At 36.2% G+C, this 19,380-nt stretch overlaps 1 protein-coding gene across 3 annotated transcripts in view; it reads left to right on the forward strand.

The window, feature by feature from the left end:
• Positions 1–19,380, forward strand: part of LOC150080448 (kielin/chordin-like protein) — a 1,054,752-nt gene that overhangs the window by 223,546 nt on the left and 811,826 nt on the right. For all 3 annotated transcript variants that reach the window (XR_016547392.1, XM_090381408.1, XM_090381409.1), the window contains exon 6: positions 17,486–17,765. Coding sequence is in view for 2 of the 3 variants with exons in the window: in XM_090381408.1 (XP_090237534.1) it covers positions 17,486–17,765 (280 nt within the window). In the remaining variant the exon portion in view is untranslated. The remainder of the gene's footprint in view (positions 1–17,485; positions 17,766–19,380) is intronic.

Genomic DNA, 19,380 nt, shown 5'->3' on the forward strand with positions numbered 1-19,380 from the left:
TTTCTGGAACAACCATCCTTTATACGTATTTCCTGAAAATTACAATCTACAGAAGTTCAAGTCTAATGTCAACAAATATCTTCTTTCATCTTCTCAACCTCCAACCCAAGCACAGTACTAAGTATTATAGGATCTAATACCTCTTTGCAGTTTTCATAAAAAAAAAAAAAAAAAAAAAAAAAGAATAGATGTGTAGAAATTTTCCTTCAGTCAGTAGGTGGTTATTTGCTGGAACAAACTTCCATTGGTCAATATGGAAGTTGATAGCTTAAATAAATTCAAGAAAGAACTGGACAAACTTTAGAAGCAAATGGATGGGTAAAACAGGAAGTTTTTTTTTTTGGCTGATGCTGCATAAGCTTGCTTTCTTGTATCATATGCCTCTACTAATTCTACCATAAACTATTTAAAATTCTTCATTGCTATTGTCAGATGTCACTACGTAATTTCTAATTGTTTTGAGCTCTTTTATTGAATGATTTATTCTTACAGTTAATTTGTTTTTGTATTGTTGTCTTCACTCTTTTCTGAAAACTTTTTGCACATTATAACTTGACTTATAATTAAAAAAAAATTTTTTTTTACAAAAACCCCAAACACAAAAAGTATCAAAACCTATGGTACTTAGTATCATGCATGGGTTGAAGCAGGTGGTGCCAAAAACTTTGCTCTGGTGAATAACATGGGTTTCACCACTTCAAGCCTGTAATAACAAAGTAGTGTTATTGCACTGGTTGATGATAGTCATCTACCACCCAGTGTTAGTATTATTATTAGTGCTATTTTATATTATTATTAGTAGTGGTACTAGTTAATATTAGTACTAGTAGTACTGTGCATAGGTTTAGAGAGAAGGGTGTGCCGGAAACTTTGCTCTAGAGACTAAACATGGGTTTTATCACTTCAAGCCTTCAATAAGCAAAGTGATGGTATTTCACCAGTTGAGGAGAGTCATCTACCACCTAGTATTAGTACTAGTAAGTATTAATATTATATTATATTATAGTATTGTATTATTTGTGTTATTTTATATTAGTATTAGTACTAGTAGTAACGTACCTGGGTTGAAGGAAAAGGGGGTGATTTTGAGAGAGAGATGAAGAGTGATTAATGCCGAAAAGAGCTCAGCATTTTGTATAAACACAACCAGTGGCGAGTTATAGTGGGCTTGCGAGAGCCCATTGTTATTTTTTTTGGAAATTTTACAAGCCCATTGTTGAAACAATCATTTATTTTATGAATGAAATCCTGTAAGTTATTGCGTATCCAGAGCAGGAACTATGGTGGGGCGAGCGGGACCCCATTCCCTGCATTTTAATGACGCAATCAGCCAGTTACGTGTTTTAAAATTGCTTCAGCTTTGATTTAATTACAGTTGAACCTCTGTTTAACGAACTTCTTTATAGCAAATTTTTTTTGAATTCCCCTTGGTAATTACGTTTAAATTCATTTTCGTAGAATGAAGAAATTTTCGATATAATGAATGGATTACGAGACTTAACTTTGTACATATTTTTCGCACATCTGGCCTTTAGGCAATTAGAAAGTGTGAATTAAGTGTTAAAGAGATTACCATTCTGTAATGTTAGTGGTGCTCATAAAACCAATGCAGCCACCTATCTCAGTTGTGGGTTCCCCTTTACTCCGCCAAGCAGCCATCTGTTTTTTGGAGAAATGAGTGATCCATGCCTTTCAGTCAATTTCTCCTAAGTTTACATGGTCACAGTAGCTGAATATCCGGGTTATTTCGATAATTAGGACAATATTCAAAGAACTAGTGACAGTAGCGACGTGGGGGGGAGGGGGAGGGGAATGAGGACAACTAAGATATTAAATAAACATTCCAAAGATGAAATGTTGGCAGATTTTAAAATTGCGTCGAGGCCTTCACTGTGAAGAAAATGTTCCAAAATATTGGAATATAGGCAATAATTATATATATAAAAAAAAAAAAAACTATGCATTATATCACCAATATCCAAAAAACCAATGCAATTTAAGGATGATTGCTAAAGAACTTGAAGTGGAAATTATAAAGGTCGGTTGTGTGTTCAGGCCAGGATGGGTAACTTTTGCTTGCTATTGTGGTTTGGAGGAATTATACCACTTTGTGCAAACATTTTGAATCAGAAGTTAAATATTCGGGATTATTAAACTGATTTTTAAATCTAGAATTTCTTAACGAGTTACCACTAGTGATCATCAACAACCTGCAGGGGCTCTATTACCTTTCAGAAGCTTTACAAAGTTGCAGCATCACTATATCAAAAGCAGATAAATTAATTATTCTAACTATTAATGCTATTGCTAATTTAAAAAATTCTACAGGAAATTATGAAGCTAAAATTGAGAGCATGTTGAAGTCGAAAGAATTTGAAGGAATCAAAAGTAAGAACACATTTAAAACATTACCTCGTGACAAGTTATTAAACTGCATTGTTTTATCCTTAGAGGATCAGTACAGTACAGTAATTTTAAATTAAATAAAGAAAATAATGATATCTTTGATGATGAGGAATTGAAAGAAATTTTAAACATATGCTACCCAGAAATGTGGAATATGGAAGAACTTTCGTCTCCATGGCAAGAGGGTGAAAAACGAATAAGAAATTTAAGTTTTCTAATAAAATATGAAATAAAAATTAATGATTTTAGAGATTTTGTCAAAGACAATTTATCTTTAAAATAGAGTGAAATTCCATTTTCAATTAAAAAAGCCAGAAATATCATTGAAACCATTGCGATTAGCAGTGCTGAAGATGAGAAAGGTTTCAGCGTAATGAATAATATTGTAACAATAAAAAGAACATCTTTGACATGTTGCAGATATGCTGACCATACATCTAAATGTGGCGCCTCCGTAGCCAGGTGGGAAGGAGCAGCAGTGCGTAGCACACGCTTCTTGATTAGACCGGGGTTCGAGCCCGTGACCACCAAATACGGAGGATGCGGAAAGGTCAGGGGATGACCACCGCATATCCCGGAGCAATATGGCCTTAGTTGCTAATGCTCCAAAAACAAACAAACAACAACAACATCTAAATGCATGTCGCTGATATGATGACCATATATCTAAATGCATGTCGCTGATATGATGACCATATATCTAAATGGAAAACTATTGCTTCAATTTAATCCAGATAGCTACGTTAGATCTTTCCTCGTAATCATGACTCAGCTGTTGAGCAAAGCACAAGGTCGACAACAAATATTACTCAGAGTAAAGTGGAGGAGAAATTGTTGAAGATAAACACAAGAAAGGCACCTGGGGTGGATGAGATCTATCCAGTTATATTAAGGAGGCAGCAAAGGAAGTAAGCAAACTCTTAGCCATAATTATGAGAGCTTCCTTGGATGCAGGGGAGGTACCCATAGATTGGAGATGTGCAAATGTGACCCCAATTCACAAAGGAGGATCAAAGGCTGACACAAGTAATTATGGACCTGTGAGCTTAACTTCTGTTCCAGGAAAATTAATGGAGGCACTAGTTAAAGAAGCACTGCAGGATCATCTAGACAAGACTTCAGTTATAGCTCAGACACAGCATGGTTTTGTTAAGGGGAAGCCTTGCCTGACCAATTTTATTAGATACTATGATGCAGTCACAAAAGAAATGGATGCAGGGAATAACTTTGATATTATATACTTGGATCTTAGAAAGGCTTTTGATACTGTTTCACATGGAAGACTGCTGCACAAATTGCATTGGAGGCAAATTGCTGCTATGGATGAAGGGGTGGTTGAGGGGGAGAAGACAGAGAGTAGTAATCAATGGACACTGCTCATCATGGACTAATGTTATTAGTGGAGTCCCTCAGGGTTCAGTGTTGGGTCAATTATTGTTTTCTGTATTTATAAATAATATTGATGATGGTATATCAAGCTTAATGTCCAAGTTTGCAGATGATACAAAAGTTGGCAGGGTTGTTAAGGACACTACTGACGCTATGCTGCTGCAACAGGATCTGGAAAGGTTGAGCAGATGAGCTGAGAGGTGGCAAATGAAGTTTAACATTGACAAATGTAAAGTACTACATATGGGAAACAGAGTATCAGCGTATCAACTGAGCAACATATCAACTCTGTGGTACTACACTGACAGTGGTAGAGAATGAAAGGGACCTGGGGGTGATTGTGCAGGCAGATATGAAGTTCTCTGAGCAGCGTAGACGGGCTGCAAGAGTAGCTCATGGTGTCTTATCAATGATATACAGGAATTTTTCTGGGAGGGATAAGGAGGTAATTATTCCCTTGTATAAGGCAATGGTCAGACCACACCTTGAGTACTGTATACAGGTCTGGAGGCCTCATTTCAAGAAGGATGTAGAGCTGCTGGAACGAGTACAGAGAAGGGCAACAAGGTTAGTTAATGGAACAAAGGGTTGCTCTTACAAAGAAAGGCTTAGGTTTTGCAAATTACAGTGTCTGGAGAATAGGCACTGGCGAGGTGATCTAATAGAGGTGAATAAAGCCTTGAATGGTTTGAACATGCTCAATGCTGATGGGATTCTGACTCTTGCTCAGAATAATCACCTGAGAGGGCATAAATTCAAATTGAGGTAAGACAGATGTAGGATAGATGTCTGGAAATTTTGCCTTTAGACAGCGGGTAGTTGGTTAGTGGAACAGACTTCCAACCCTTGTTGTGGAAGTTGATAGCCTAAATAAATTTAAGGCTCAGCTGGATAGGTATTTCGAATGAACAGAGGGGTGAAGTGGAAGTTTTTTTTTTTTTTTTTTCTGGCTGATGCTGCATATACTTGCTTTCTTGCATCATATGCCTCTACTAATGCTAATGCTAACAAAGAAGTAAATTCTATGTGGCAATTTTTAGAATAAATTTTTCTTAAATATCTGTGTAATCATTTTTTTCATGTAATCTGTGATTTTTGTGTAACTTTTCTAGAATAGTTTGTTTTTTTATGTAATATTTCTTTTTATATTGTAGAATGTTTTGTGACAGTTTTTATGTTATTTGTGATATGGCAAATATTTCTTGTTATTTTTAGAAGACAATCTTCTTATTGGCAATATTAAAGTTTTATCATGAAAAAATGTATCCGTTATATATTCCTAGTTGTAAAAAAAAGAAAAATAAAAGTGGCGCATGTGCGGTAGATTATTATTATTATTATTATTAGCCATATGTTGCAAGGAAGCAGTAGTAGTAGTAGTAGTAGTGGCATGTGATGCAAGAAAGCAAGTGTATGAGCTTATGCAGCAACAGCCAAAAAAAAAAAAAAAAAATCACACCATTCCCTCCAAATGCCTGTCCAGTTCCTCCTTAAATTTATTCAACCTATCAACTTCAACGACGACAGATGGAAGTTTGTTCCAGCAATTAACCACCAGCAGGCTAAAGGCAAATTTCCGCACATCTGTTCTACATCTGTCCTTTCCTAATTTGAATTTATGCCCCCTTAGGTTTATAATCTGAACAAGTGGAAGGATCCCATCAGAATTCAGCATGCTCAACCCATTCAAGGCCTTATACACCTCAATCAGATCACCGTGCAAGTGCCTAGTCTCCAGCCCAGCCACTGCAATTTGCAGAAATTAAGCCTCTCTTGGTAAGAGGATCCCTTCATTCCCCTCACCAATCTTGTTGCCCTTCTCTGTACACGTTCAAGTAAATCAACATCCTTCCTAAAATGAGGTCTCCAGACCTGTATGCAGTATTCAAGGCATGGCCTGACTATTGCCTTATACAGAGGGACAATCACCTCCTTCTCCCTGCTAGCAAAATTCCTATATATCATTGACAAAACCCCATGACCTGCATTGGCAGCCTGTCTGCATTGCTCAGAAAACTTCATATCTAACTGCACAATTACTCCCAGGTCTTTTTCATTTTCTACCACCTTAAGTGTAGTACCATACAGTTGGTACGTTTCTCTGGGGGTTATTTCTACCCATATGCAGTACTTTGCATTTGTCAAGGTTAAACTTCAGTTGCCACTTCTTAGCCCATCTGCCCAAATTATCTAGATCCTGTTCCAGTAGCACACTGCCATTACTGTCATTAACAGTAATGGCAGTGTGCTACTGCAAACTTCGACATTTAGCCTGATATACCTTCATCAATATCATTGATAAACATACAAAACAACAGTGGACCCAACACCGAACCCTGTGGGATTCCACTAATAACATTAGTCCACGAAGAGCAGCACCCATTGATTACCACCTTCTGTCTTTTCCCACTTAACCATCCTTTTATCCATTTTAGCAACTTACCCTTAATACCATTCTGCTCCAATTTGTGGCGCCTCCGTAGCCAGGTGGGAAGGAGCAGCGGTGCGTAGCACACGCTTCTTGATTAGACCGGGGTTCAAGCCCGTCACCACCAAATACGGAGGATGTGGAAAGGGCAGGGAATGACCACTGCATATCCCGGAGCAATATGGCCTTAGATGCTAATGCTCCTAAAAACCAAAAAAACAAAAAAACAAACAAGCTCCAATTTGTACAATAGTCTTCCATGCATAACAGTGTCAAAAGCTTTCCTGAAATCCAAATATATGATATCAAAATTATTTTTTGCATCCAGTTCCTTTGTATCAACATCATAATATCCTATCAAATTCGTCAGACAAGACTTTCCCTTAACGAACCCATGCTGTGTCTGATTTATTGCTGCAGTCTTGTCTAGATGATCCCCGCAATGTATCTTTAACCAGTGACTCCATTATTTTACCCGGAACAGAAGTTAAACTAACTGGTCTGTAATTACTCGTGTCAACCTTCGATCCCCCTTTGTGAATTGGGGATACATTTGCACATCTCCAGTCCGTAGGAACCTCCCCTGAGTCCAATGATGCTCTCATAATTATGGCTAAGGGTTTGCTTAGTTGCTTTGCCGCCTCCTTTAATATAACTGGATAGATCCCATCCACCCCAGGTGTCTTTCTTATGTTTAACTTCAACAATTTCTCCTCCACTTTGCTCTCAGTTATTACAAAATCATTAAGTATCCTGCTACAATTTGATAACCTTCTGCCATTTTCAAACCTTAATAATTCCTCATGTGTGAATGTAGATGCAAAATACTCATTCAGTTTGTTTGCTATCTGAGCAGGATCATCAACAGTCGAACCATCGATGTCAAGTGGACCAATCATATATTCCCCTTCCTTTTAGAGTTTATATAAGTAAAGACAAATACAAAGGATGCGGAAAGGTCAAGGAATGACCACCGCATATTCCCAGAGCAATATGGCCTTGGTTTCTAATGCTCCGAAAAACCAAAAACAACAACATAAGTAAAGAAATCCTTGCTGTTTTTCTTAGCATCTTTTGCCAAGGATTTCTCGTAATCTGCCTTCGCCTGCCTAACCTCCTTTGTGACCTGATTACAGACTAGCTTATATCTGCCATAGGCTTCTGAGTCGCTGGATAATTTATATGCATCCCATGCATTTTTCTTCTCTGTTACGAGTCTCATTAGTTCACTAGATAACCATTTTGGCCTAAACCTTGAACAATATTTCTTAGTTGGTATGTAAAGCCTAGTAGCTTCCAAGATAAATGCTTTGAATGCTTCCCATTTTGAATTTGCTGTTGGTAACATCATCAGTTGGTCCCACTGTATAGAATTTAAATACTGTCTCAGTCCATTGTAGTCGCTTTTACGAAAGCAAAAACCCTTTCCTTTACTCCTGATGATAATTAAATCTTTAAGTAAATCCTACATCAGTACACTGTGATCACTGCCACCTAGTGGTTCCTTTATCTGCAAATTCTTAATACACGAATGATCACTGCTGATAACCAGATCAAGAGTATTACTCTCTCTGGTTGCCTCTCGAACATGCTGCTGCAGAAAACAGTTATCCAAAAAATCCACAAAAGTCTGACTAGTGTGTGAGTGACCAAACCAGAAGTTCCAGTTAATATCTGGGAAGTTAAAATCCCCCATTATAAGACATTCTGATTTACTAGCCCACTCTATTTCTCTGTACAATTGTTCATTGTACTCATTCGAGTCATTAGGCCTATAACACACTCCTACTCTTATTTTTGCTTTCGCAGTGCTTATGTCACACCAAACTGACTCAACAGTGCACTGTTCATCTATATCAACTGGATGCACTTCTTTTGATTTTATGTTTTCTTAATTAACAGCATAACCCCTCCTCCCTTTCTATCCTTGTCTATCCTTTCTGTACACATTGTACTCCCCAAATTCCAGTTCAGCATTCCTTATATCTGTGTGACACCACGTCTCTGCTATCTCAACAATATCCGCCGTTGATGTCTTGACCAACACTTCAAATTCATCAAATTTATTTACTATACTTCTAGCATTGGTATAAATGCAAGCATACATGCTCCTATTCCTAGTTACCTTAACACATCCCATATACCCACCTATTTCAGGATGACTGCCATCCGTCCCTGAAACCTCCAACACCCCTCGCTCCAGGTTGCTACTTATTCTAATAGAAGTTGTGCAAGAATCACCTTCACCTCTGCTTATGGCTACTGTTAATCTATTAGTCCTTGTATCCCCCAAGCTATCAGTTTTCCGACCCACCTAACACTGTCTCAATAGCATCAGCAAATATTCTTGCACCCTTTCTATTTAAGTGTATCCCATCCCTGTAGAAGCAGTCTCTCCTGTTAACAAGTACAGTCCAGGCTGAAAAAAAATTCTATTCCTTGAGCCTTGCACAATCTTTCCAGGGCCGAATTGATTGACAAGGCTCTCATCATATACTCCTTTCTATAGTGTTTGGGCAGAATTGCAGACACTTTCAAATTCAACCCTAATTCTCGGCTTTTGTTCAACAGTCCTGTACTTGTTAAGTAATTCTGCTGGTCTCCTACTCTTAATATCATTAGTGCCAACGTGTACAACTATATCACCTTTTGTGCCCTTAAAAGATGATATCCGCTCTACAACGTCATCAACCTTTGCTCCTGGCAGACATACCCTGGTCCTGTTCCACCTATCCTTTTTACAAAGCATGTTTCCCGTTTCCCTGACAATAGAGTCACCAACAACTACTAGTTCCTGTGGGACCAGCACATTCTGCCTTAGGGGTTCGCTGTGTTGCGTGATGACCAAGTGCAAGGTCTGGCGTTAATGTGGGCAGCTGAGAGCCTGATGGGCCCCTCAGTTTAGTTCCTTCGAAGGCATCCACCCTGTCCTTCAAGTTCTCATATAGGCCCATAACAACGCTGAGTTGTCGCCTGATTTCCTTACACTCCTTACATCGTGCACACACACAAAGACATCCCCCATGGCAATATCATGTTCCGTTCCAGAGAGTTCGGCAAACATTTCACAAGTTGCACATTTTTTTAGGCTGTGATGCATTGGAGAATCGCCCCCCCCCTCAGTTCTCCCGAGTCACAGCACTCCTGCCACTTTGTGCCCATTGCTTTGCTGCTCTAGTTTGGGGCATGATACTTTAAATTAATAAGATCAATAAATTAAATTAATTAAATGTCAGTACTACACTATCTAATAGAAACAGTGAAGCGTATTACCCTATATAATTATACGTTAGAGCTACCTAGCTACCTCAATTAAAAATTTGAATTCCCTACCACTATATACAAAAACAATGACTGCAAGATTCAAACAAAATAACGGTTTTACCTATATGAAGTATTAATCCACAAAAACTCTTTATCTAAATTAAAATAAAAATAACCAGTGTAACTATAACTATAAGACTACGTATTAAGTACAGTATAAAATAACAATTATGTAAATAAAAAGACAAACACTTATTGTTTTTTCGGAGCCTGTAACTCACAACTGTAATTTTTAAAGAGAGTCAGCGCCCTCTCCTCAAGCTTATGCTGGTGCAGCATAAACCTGAGGCTTATGCTGCACCAGCAAAAAAGAAAAGAAGGATGATATCCAGCTCAAGACCCTGGGTGTGCCAAGCCCATACTCACCTGATGTGGGGTTTATGGTGGTTTTATGTGAAACATTCTTCACATTTCTTTTGAGTATTTTAATTTGTATATTACGAAATTGATTACGAAATGAAAGAGCTTTTGTATTGTAAATATTTTATTGATCATTCACAAATTTCCATAATTTCTGGAAGACAAGATATGATGGATTTGTGATAACTAAAGTAAGAGACGTATACAGCATTACCTCGCTTAGCACAGCTTCAAACAGCACGGGTTTCACTATAACACAGTTTTCAATTAAGTTTAAGTCTGTGACAAGGCCTTTGGTATCGGATTCCATAATAGTCATAAAGTTTATTGTTTTATGACTATAATGTTCCATTGCCCCAAAAGCTCTCGTTTGTTTATATTCTTGTATCTTAACTTATAATAAATTTATTAGTTTTCAGAGGAAGAAATAAACTTTATGACTAAGTTTAAGTCAAAAATTTACAGTAATAGCCTAGACACATACTCCACATATATGCTTCATTGTTGTAGCCTAGGTACGCGTACATATATGCTGTGCCGTAGCAGATTAAGGTCGGTTGAGGCCCCGGGCGCAGAAGAAAATATTGGGCACCTTAAAAAAAAGACAGAGACAGGGAAAATAAAAATACATGTTAACCATTTTTTTAAATAAATAAAAAATATTATGTACTATTAATGTTTTATTTCCAATAAAATTTGAATATAATAATATTATTATTATTATAATTAGCCATATTGTGCAAGGAAGCCTAAGGCTTTTGCTGCACCAGCCAAAAAAATCCTGAGTTACCCCCTGTGTGTGTGTGTGAGAGAGAGAGAGAGAGAGAGAGAGAGAGAGAGAGAGAGAGAGAGAGAGAGTCAGAAATAGAAGGGAATCACCAAGAAAGAGAAGAAGAATGATGATATCCAGCTCGGGATCCTGGGTGTGCCAAGCCCATATGTGCCAAGCTGATGTATAATATAATTAATAATAGCATAATAATAAACACAAAGTTTTGAACTAATAGTTGAACATATTAGTTCAACTAATTTGTTGGGGTTTTGCATATAAAGTTGGGGTTTTGCATGGGCCCTTCAGAAGTCAGGGCCCAGGGCGCGTGCCCGGTGCGCCCGCTGTTAAATCCACCTCTGATGCTGTGGTTATTGTTATTGTTATTTGGTTTTTAGGAGCATTAGCAACTAAGGCTATATTGCTCCAGGGATGTGCGGTGGTCATTCCCTGACCTTTCTGCATTCTCCGTATTTGACGTCACAGGCTTGAACGCCAGTCTAATCAAGAAGCGTGTGCTATATATGCTGTGATGCCAATAGCCAATAGAACATATGCCAATAGCTCTCCTCAGGCAGTCAGCGGCAACAGTATTCAGTGTTCCATCCTGACGAGACAAGGTAATAGCTTTTCAAACTTTTTATTTCACAATTTATTTTTTACCCCTTTAAATACGAAACAATGAGTCAAAAAAGGAAAAGTAATGAAAGCGGTGGAGCTACTAAACATAAATGGCTTACATTAGAAAAAAAACTTGATATTACCAAGTGCCATGAAGATGGTTCTTCATATGCTAAAATTGCGCGTGAAAATAGAATGAATGAAGCATCAGTGCGAAAGATTATTCAAAAGAAGGATCAGTATAAAGAGCAGGGAATTTCTACAGCATCTTACATAATGAAAGTGATAATTAAGCAAAGAAGTTTTCTATTGATTAATATGGAACATCTTTTATTGGTATGGATAGAAGATTGTAATCAAAAGAGAATTCCTTTGAGTCAAAATATTATTCAAGTGAAAGCTATGGGCCTTTATAACATGCTGAAGGAGAAAGAAGAAAATGAAGAGGAGGAGACGAAAGACATATTTACAGCCAGTCATGGTTGGTTTTTCCAATTTAAAAACCATGTTGGGCTTCACAATGTTCATATCTCAGGTGAAAGTGCAAGTGCAAACAAAGACACTGCTGCAAGATTTCTCAGTGAATTGAAAGACATCATTGAGGAAGGTGGGGTTACAAGGATGAAAATATTTCAACGTTGACGAAACTGTACTGTTCTGGAAAAAAATGCCCTCACGAACTTTTTTTAGTTGAAAATGAAGAGGCTCAACCTGGATATAAAGCTTCAAAAAAATGTTTAACACTTTTGTTGGGTAGAAACTCATCTGGGGATTTTAAATTGAAGCCTCTGCTTGTGTTCAGAGCAGAAAACCCAAGAGATCTAAAGGGTTGCGTAAAAAGCACATTGCTTGTAATTTGGCGATCCAATAAGAAAGCATGGATTACAAGAGAATTGTTTACAGAATGGTTCACAAATTATTTTTGTACGACTGTTGAACGTTACTGCAAAGATGAAGGGATGGAGTTCAAAATTTTGTTGCTTTTAGACAATGCACCAGACCATCCACTTGAAATTTCTGATCTCAATGAAAATATAAAAATATGCTTTCTTCCACCTAACACAACATCTCTCTTATAACCCATGGATCAAGGTGTAATTGCTACATTCAAGGGGAATTATCTGCAGCAAACGTTTTACCAAGCAATTGAAGCTTCAACAGGAGTGGGATCATCATCTTTACAAACATTTTGGAAAAATTATAACATCAGGAATGCGATTGAAAATATATCTGCATCTTGGCTAGAAATCACTGCCAACGACATGCGTTCTGTTTGGCAGCATGTTTTGTACCATTTGGCAAATGATTTCACTGTTTTTGAATCTCAAGTTCAAACAATTGCCGAAGACATTGTGAAGATCGGAAAAGACTCGGGGTTCAAAACTTTGGACACTGCCAACATACGTGACTGCATTGGCTCACATGCAAATGAATTAGATGGTGCAACTCTCATTGAAATTGATGAGCAACCTGCATGCAAAAAAGAGGAAAACAATTCTGAAGTGGATAACACTGAAGTGGCATCAAAAGAATTTTCAACAGAAGAATTAGAGAAAGTTTTTCGGGGAGTTGACATGGCCTCGAGGCAATTATGAATGGAGATTCAAATGTTGAACGTAGCATCAAGGTACGGCAAATTTTACAAGATGGGATTCGATACTACAAAGAGCTGTACAGCGAGAAAAAGAAAAGAGGACTTCACCAGACTTCATTATTGAAATACTTAAATAAACAATAAAGCTTTTTTTTTCATCTCTTGTGATGTTACCTTTTCATTAATAAAATTTTTGCAATATTCTTTTATTTGAAATCCTTTTAATTAGCTATCAAATGCAAATTATTTATAGATTTATTATAATTTGTTTATAGACTGTTTGTCTGGTATGCATTCAATTAAAACCCATTATAATTATACCTCAATCAGCACAGTTTCACATAACATGGAACAGTTTCAGTACCAATTATCAGTGCTATGCGGGGTATTGTTGTACTTGTGGTTGCAACATATCTAATCTAAGCGTCTCTGGAAAGCAGCGTTGATTGAGGTATCCAATCTTGTAGTTGAAACGACATATGCAGCTTTGGGGACACCTAACAATGGAATGTAACAAAAATGTGAGACGAAAAAAAAATTTTTGACAAATATTTGTATTGTTACAATCATACTTCATACATCCTGTTGTGATGTTCATATATTGTGACGTCATACTATTTAAAAATTCTAAAAAGTTAGAACTTGAGATATCATACCATTCACAAAAAATGCATCATGCGCTCTAATCATATGACTAGTGAGTTCTCGGCACAGACTAGTGGTGTGAGCATGGGAAATGCCTCTGGTGGACAACATGGATGCAATCACTTCTGTGACCAATCAGATTTACTCGGTAGATACCCTAAGGATGTTTCACATCAAAAAGTCGGCAAAACCATGAGCCCATTGTTAAAATATTCAGAGCTCACCACTGAACACAACTAAGATGTGAGATTCCCAAAAAATATCTTTCTCTGTCTTCCAAAGACACTAGGAGACATTAACCCTTTCAGAAGTCCACATACAGATCTACACTTGATGTGGGTTTTGGAGAAGTATGTGCATAGATCTATGTTTTGAAGGTAATTTAGAATGATGTGTCAGTTAAATGTACAAAAAGATCATTTTGAATTATGTTTCTGTTAAAATGAATTGTCGTTTTAGTACATGCTGCCATCCCTTATCTATGTTTCCAACTAATTGTAGATAGAGTTTATGTAGATTTTTATTTTGAAAACGAAATGCACAGGGCATAATCCATATGGGTTTTGATAATTAACTATATAGTATCGGGGTAAATACACCATAGTTAGTTAACCCATAAACTTGAACTATGTATGTAGCGTAGAGGGCATCATTTTAATTGTATCTCATATTGTGGTTGCCTTCACAACGAGATAGCTGCTATTGCATTACTTCAAATAAATAACGCTTCTCTAGTAGAGAAGACTACTGTTATTTATTTTCAGCCGTACCACCACCGAGGCGATCATTTTGAAGCTATTCAGCTTCATCATCAGTGGGCGGGCAGGTACCCAGGTAATACAACAAGCCATCACAGTTGCGAAATTATATCCACAATATGAGAGATGCCAAATATATTACCACCACACCCTTTTGGCATCTCTCATATTGTGGATATAACTTTGCAACTGTGTTGGCTTGTTGTATTACCTGGGTACCTGCCCGCCCACTGATGATGAAGCCGAATAACTTTGAAACGATCGCCTGGGTGGTGGTACCGTTGAAAATAAATAACAGTAGTCTTCTCTACTAGAGAAGCTTTATTTATTTGAAGTAGTAATGCAATCGCAGCTATCTCGTTGTGAAGGCAACCACAATACGAGATACAATTAAAACGATTCCCTCTATGCTACATACGTATTTCAAGTTTATGGGTTAACTATGGTGTATTTACACTGATACTATATAGTAGATTTTTATGTACAAAATTGTTTTGAAGAAGGTTGCACCTATTCATCTCAGTTGTCCAATTTTGGCTTACAGAAGCCAAATATTAATTTCTGTGGGCTTTAGATCCAGAATTTGATAAAACTGAATTAAAATAATAGATAAGCAGATGTAGAAAATATTTTTGCATTGAAAAAGTAATGAGCTAAGAAAATAAGGGTTTTATTTACAAATTTAAAATATTATTTTTGGCAGTGATTTTACCCTAGTGCTGAGCAATAAAGTCAAAATAAGAACATATTAATATTTTAAAGCATTTAATATACAAAGTTTTCATTTTTAAAAAAAAAATTTCAAGATAACATGTCATTAATTGTCATGTGAGATGAATTCACATCATTGTCAACACATTTGCAATTCTTTTGCACTTTTTCTACAAGACTGTATTGGTTTTGATGCAACATTTCAAATAAAGCAATAATTTGTTTGTGTCTTTCATCATTCTCCATGAAAGCTTTGTTTAGAGTTGTTAAAACAAGTCTGTTTTGAAAGAAAATGGTTAAACCAGCATGCCTGAAACAGTTTGCAATAATTTCATTTGTCACCTAGTTTTCACAGCAGATATTAGATCTTCCATTATTAGATCTTCTACTTAGGGTAGAAGCATTTAAAGTTTTGTATTGGTCAGGAGTGGGAGTGCACTAATACAGGCTCTTTGGGTTCAAGCCCCTGACTGCTAAATATGATTGATCTGCCAACCAGCACTGGACCAGTGTGGCAGATTATGGTCCATTTCTCTCAACATGAATCATTGAGGAGGCTTCCATCCTGCAGTGGATTGATAATGGCTGTAGTTTATCCTTTTTTTATGACTCTTTGATCCAGTGGTTGTAGAGAAGACATTGTGTTTGCTGGCAAATTAATAATTTCTGTAGATTGCAAGTGATTATAATACAATGAGCAAGATAATTTTGATGATGAAGTTAACTTTATCATCAATAACTGTCCTGCTCATCACAAGTTAAGGTTTATTATAGCAAAAGGCAATAAGAAAAAGGCCTGTTTCATCTAAATTAAAAATATAACAATGTTTGCATTGAGCAAGGATATTGGGGAGAATTGTTTTTTTCTATGTATTTGTTACAGTAAATCAATTTGTTATCAACTGAAATTGATTTAGCACAAACTTTTAAACATAATATCCTGTCTATATTTGAAGCACTCCAACCATCAGAAGCTTTTGAATCAGTTCTTCCTAATTTTTTAATAAATTCTAAAGATGCCTCTTCAAGGAGTGGGTCATATAATGGAAGGCTACACAAATTTGCTTACTTCAACCAAGTTATTGTTGCCTTCCACTTTGTTGCAATCAAAATTTTGCATTTTTCTTTACAATGGGAACTTTGCTATCACAAGAATGCTATTCAAAGTTGTTCTAGAGATTCTTTGTTCTTTAGCAAAAGAGGCTTTAGATAATCCTGAATGCTCAGATGTCTTTATTAGACCTTGCTTATCTGATAAAGATAAGCAATGAATACTTTTTCTTTAATGTGGCCCAGACATCATTCCATTACAACTAGTGCTTCTTCCACAATAAAATTCATGTGCTTTTGAGATATGTTTTGGAATCAGCATTATTCTTCAGAGGAATTATAAATTGTGATGAATTCTAAGGGCTAAATATCTTGCAGGGTATTTTAAATAGTGGTGAATTAAATGTAAAGGCATTAACAGTAGACAAATTAAAAGGAGTAGAAATTTATGTAAACTGATGGAAGTGCAGTCGGGACTTAGAAAAGGTGATGAAATAAGCAACACAATAAATTAAGCAGATGATGAATTACTGAGATTATATTGCAAATATTGTTGCTTGTTGTATTGTACTTGTTGCCATAGTGATGCTCGCAGATCTCTTGAAATATATGTATAATAAGTAGATCATAAATTTGCCACCAGAAAACACTGTGGTACTAATGGAACTTTTTTTTTTGTATTTTTTTTTTTCAAAATTAATGAGGAATTTAATTTAATGAACTTGTAAAATGGGTTAAAAATTCAGGAGCTCACCGTTTTATCAGTTCACACAAGGCTGTTCTATATTGAAAAAGAAATAAATGATTTTGGAAATCATATACGAAAGTACACATAAATTGCCTGAAATGACCATGTCTCCTCCCTTGAAGATGAATGATTGAATATAATTAAAATGTGATAGAAAAGGAAGAATTTTATTTTCTAGGGTCATTCATTAGGTATTATAAGGCAGAAGCATCTGAAAAAAAATCAAAGGACATGGCTTTCAATAACCTCTAAACCTACCAAAGGCTGCATTCCTGAAAAAAAATAGTGCATTGACGGATGAAATCTTTCCTTTTCCACCATATATTTTAAATGTATTTAGTCACTTATCTTTTGACATTTAATTCACAAATCCAAAATAAAAATATAAGTACTTGTTCTCCTGTTTCACACACTTTTGAAACCATTAAAAATTGGCAAAATGTCTTCTGCATAAACAAAATTTTGGCATCAGGCTAAAGTCTTTCATCTCTCATAAATTTAAATTTTTGCTACCTATTTTTCAACCTTGAGGAATGAAAACATTAATTTTTGTTGCAGAATGAGACAAATTTAATATATCACCTCTAAATGTTTTTTTAGTGTGAGTCTAATATTTTGTTTTTTAATTGAATACTAAAAATAAAGCTTTATAAAATAATGTGAAATGTTTTTTCTTTTTTAGGAAGACGGCATAGTTCATTGTCAAGTTGTAACTGCAAGAAAAAGGGATCATGACCCATGTTTCTCTAACCCTTGTTTAAATGGAGGAACATGTGTAAGTTTTAGTAACACAGATAATAAGGGCTTTGTTTGTGAATGTCCACCTTTATTCATTGGCCACCAATGCGAACATACTGTTAATACATGTGTTCAGTATCCATCATATGGAGCATGCGAAGAGAATATTCATAGATGGTACTTTAATATAATGACACAGAAATGTGAGATGTTTATATTTTCAGGTAAGTTATTATTTTATGTAAAAGTTATGCAAATTTTTGTCAAATCATGTATAAAAAAATTTTAAATAAATAAATGCACTTTTCTTCTTTATAAGATTGGTGATCTTTAGCTTTTTTTCATCTTTTTTCTGAAACTATGCTGGGATGAGGTTTGAGTATAAATTATCTGAAACTTCCTTTTAGAAGAAGTGAGATACTATTTAAATGTGGGTATTGAATTTTAAAAAATTATGCTACTCAGTATTATGTTTTTCTGTCTTTACTTCCTGGAGACACTGTTGTTCCTCCTGTGACTGAGCTTGGACTTATACTCTTTAGAAATGATTACATTTATCCAGGAGTAAACCAAAAGTCACCCTAAGTCGTTTTTAATTGAATAACATCACCAAGAAGGAATCCATTATTCATTAAAAACTCTAAGGCATTATTGTGACCTTAGTTTCAAATTACATTTGTTTCCATCATCAGACAATAGATAGCCTCAATTAGCAGCCTTGTGTCAAATCTAAACAGGCAGCCCAGTGATGTGCAGAAGAAAATTTGCAACTGGATGCATAACTTCATTGTGTCTATAATAGAATCCCTATTGGTGGGCTCTGTTGGCCCAGTGCAGAAATTTAGTAAAGATGCAGGGTATTGTTTAATGCAGGTATTGAAATAGTTTGAAAGAATAAGGCTGCTTAGCATTATGTTTTTTTCCTTTATTCTGGGGGATATTATTTTCCTCTCTTGTAACAAAGACACATCATCATCATCATCATCATCAGCCCTTTTCAATCCACTGCAGGATGAAGGCCTCTTCAGCAACTTTCCAGTTCCTTCTGTTTTGAGCACTGGCCATCCATTTACTACTCAAAAACTCATGAATTTCATCTATCCATCTCCGCCTTTGTCTTCCAGGTTTTCTTCTAGCTCCTCTTGGGTACCATTCTGTTATTTTCTTAGTCCATCTGTCATCATGTCTTCGAGCTATGTGTCCTGCCCAAGACCATTTTAGTTCTTTAGTTTTGATAAGAATGTCCTTTACTTGAGTTTGCTGCCTAATCCATGTGTTTCTCTTCTTATCTAACATTCTAATTCCCAATATAATTCGTTCCATTCTTCACTGTGTAGTTCTTAGCTTCTCTTCCATTCTTTTGGTGAGTGCCCAAGTTTCACTTCCATAAGTCATGGTGGGGAGTATACATTGATTCATTATTTTACGTTTCAGACAAACTGGGATATTGCTCTTCAGTATGTGACTATATTTCCTGAATGCTATCCATCCAAAATTTATTCTTCTCTTGACTTCCAGCCATTTATCATTATTACAGCTAATAACTTGTCCCAGATAAGTATATGACTCCACCTTTTCAATTACTGCTCCTTCAATCATTATTTCCCTTTCCGTGGCATACTTGTTCATCATTACTTTTGTTTTAGCCATATTCATCTTTAGTCCAAAATCCTTACTAACTGTGCATAACTGATTAAGATTTTCCTCTAATTCTTTGGGATCGTGGCTTATGACCACAATGTCATCTGCAAATTGTAAATGGTTTAGGTACTCTCCGTTCACATTGACTCCTTTCTGCGACCAGTCTAATCTTCTGAAAGCTTCCTCAAGGGCAGCAGT

The sequence above is a fragment of the Mastigoproctus giganteus genome, chromosome 9, assembly GCF_048544385.1.
Source record: "Mastigoproctus giganteus isolate SK-2022 chromosome 9, ASM4854438v1, whole genome shotgun sequence".
In the NCBI taxonomy this organism is placed as follows: Eukaryota; Metazoa; Arthropoda; class Arachnida; order Uropygi; family Thelyphonidae; genus Mastigoproctus; species Mastigoproctus giganteus.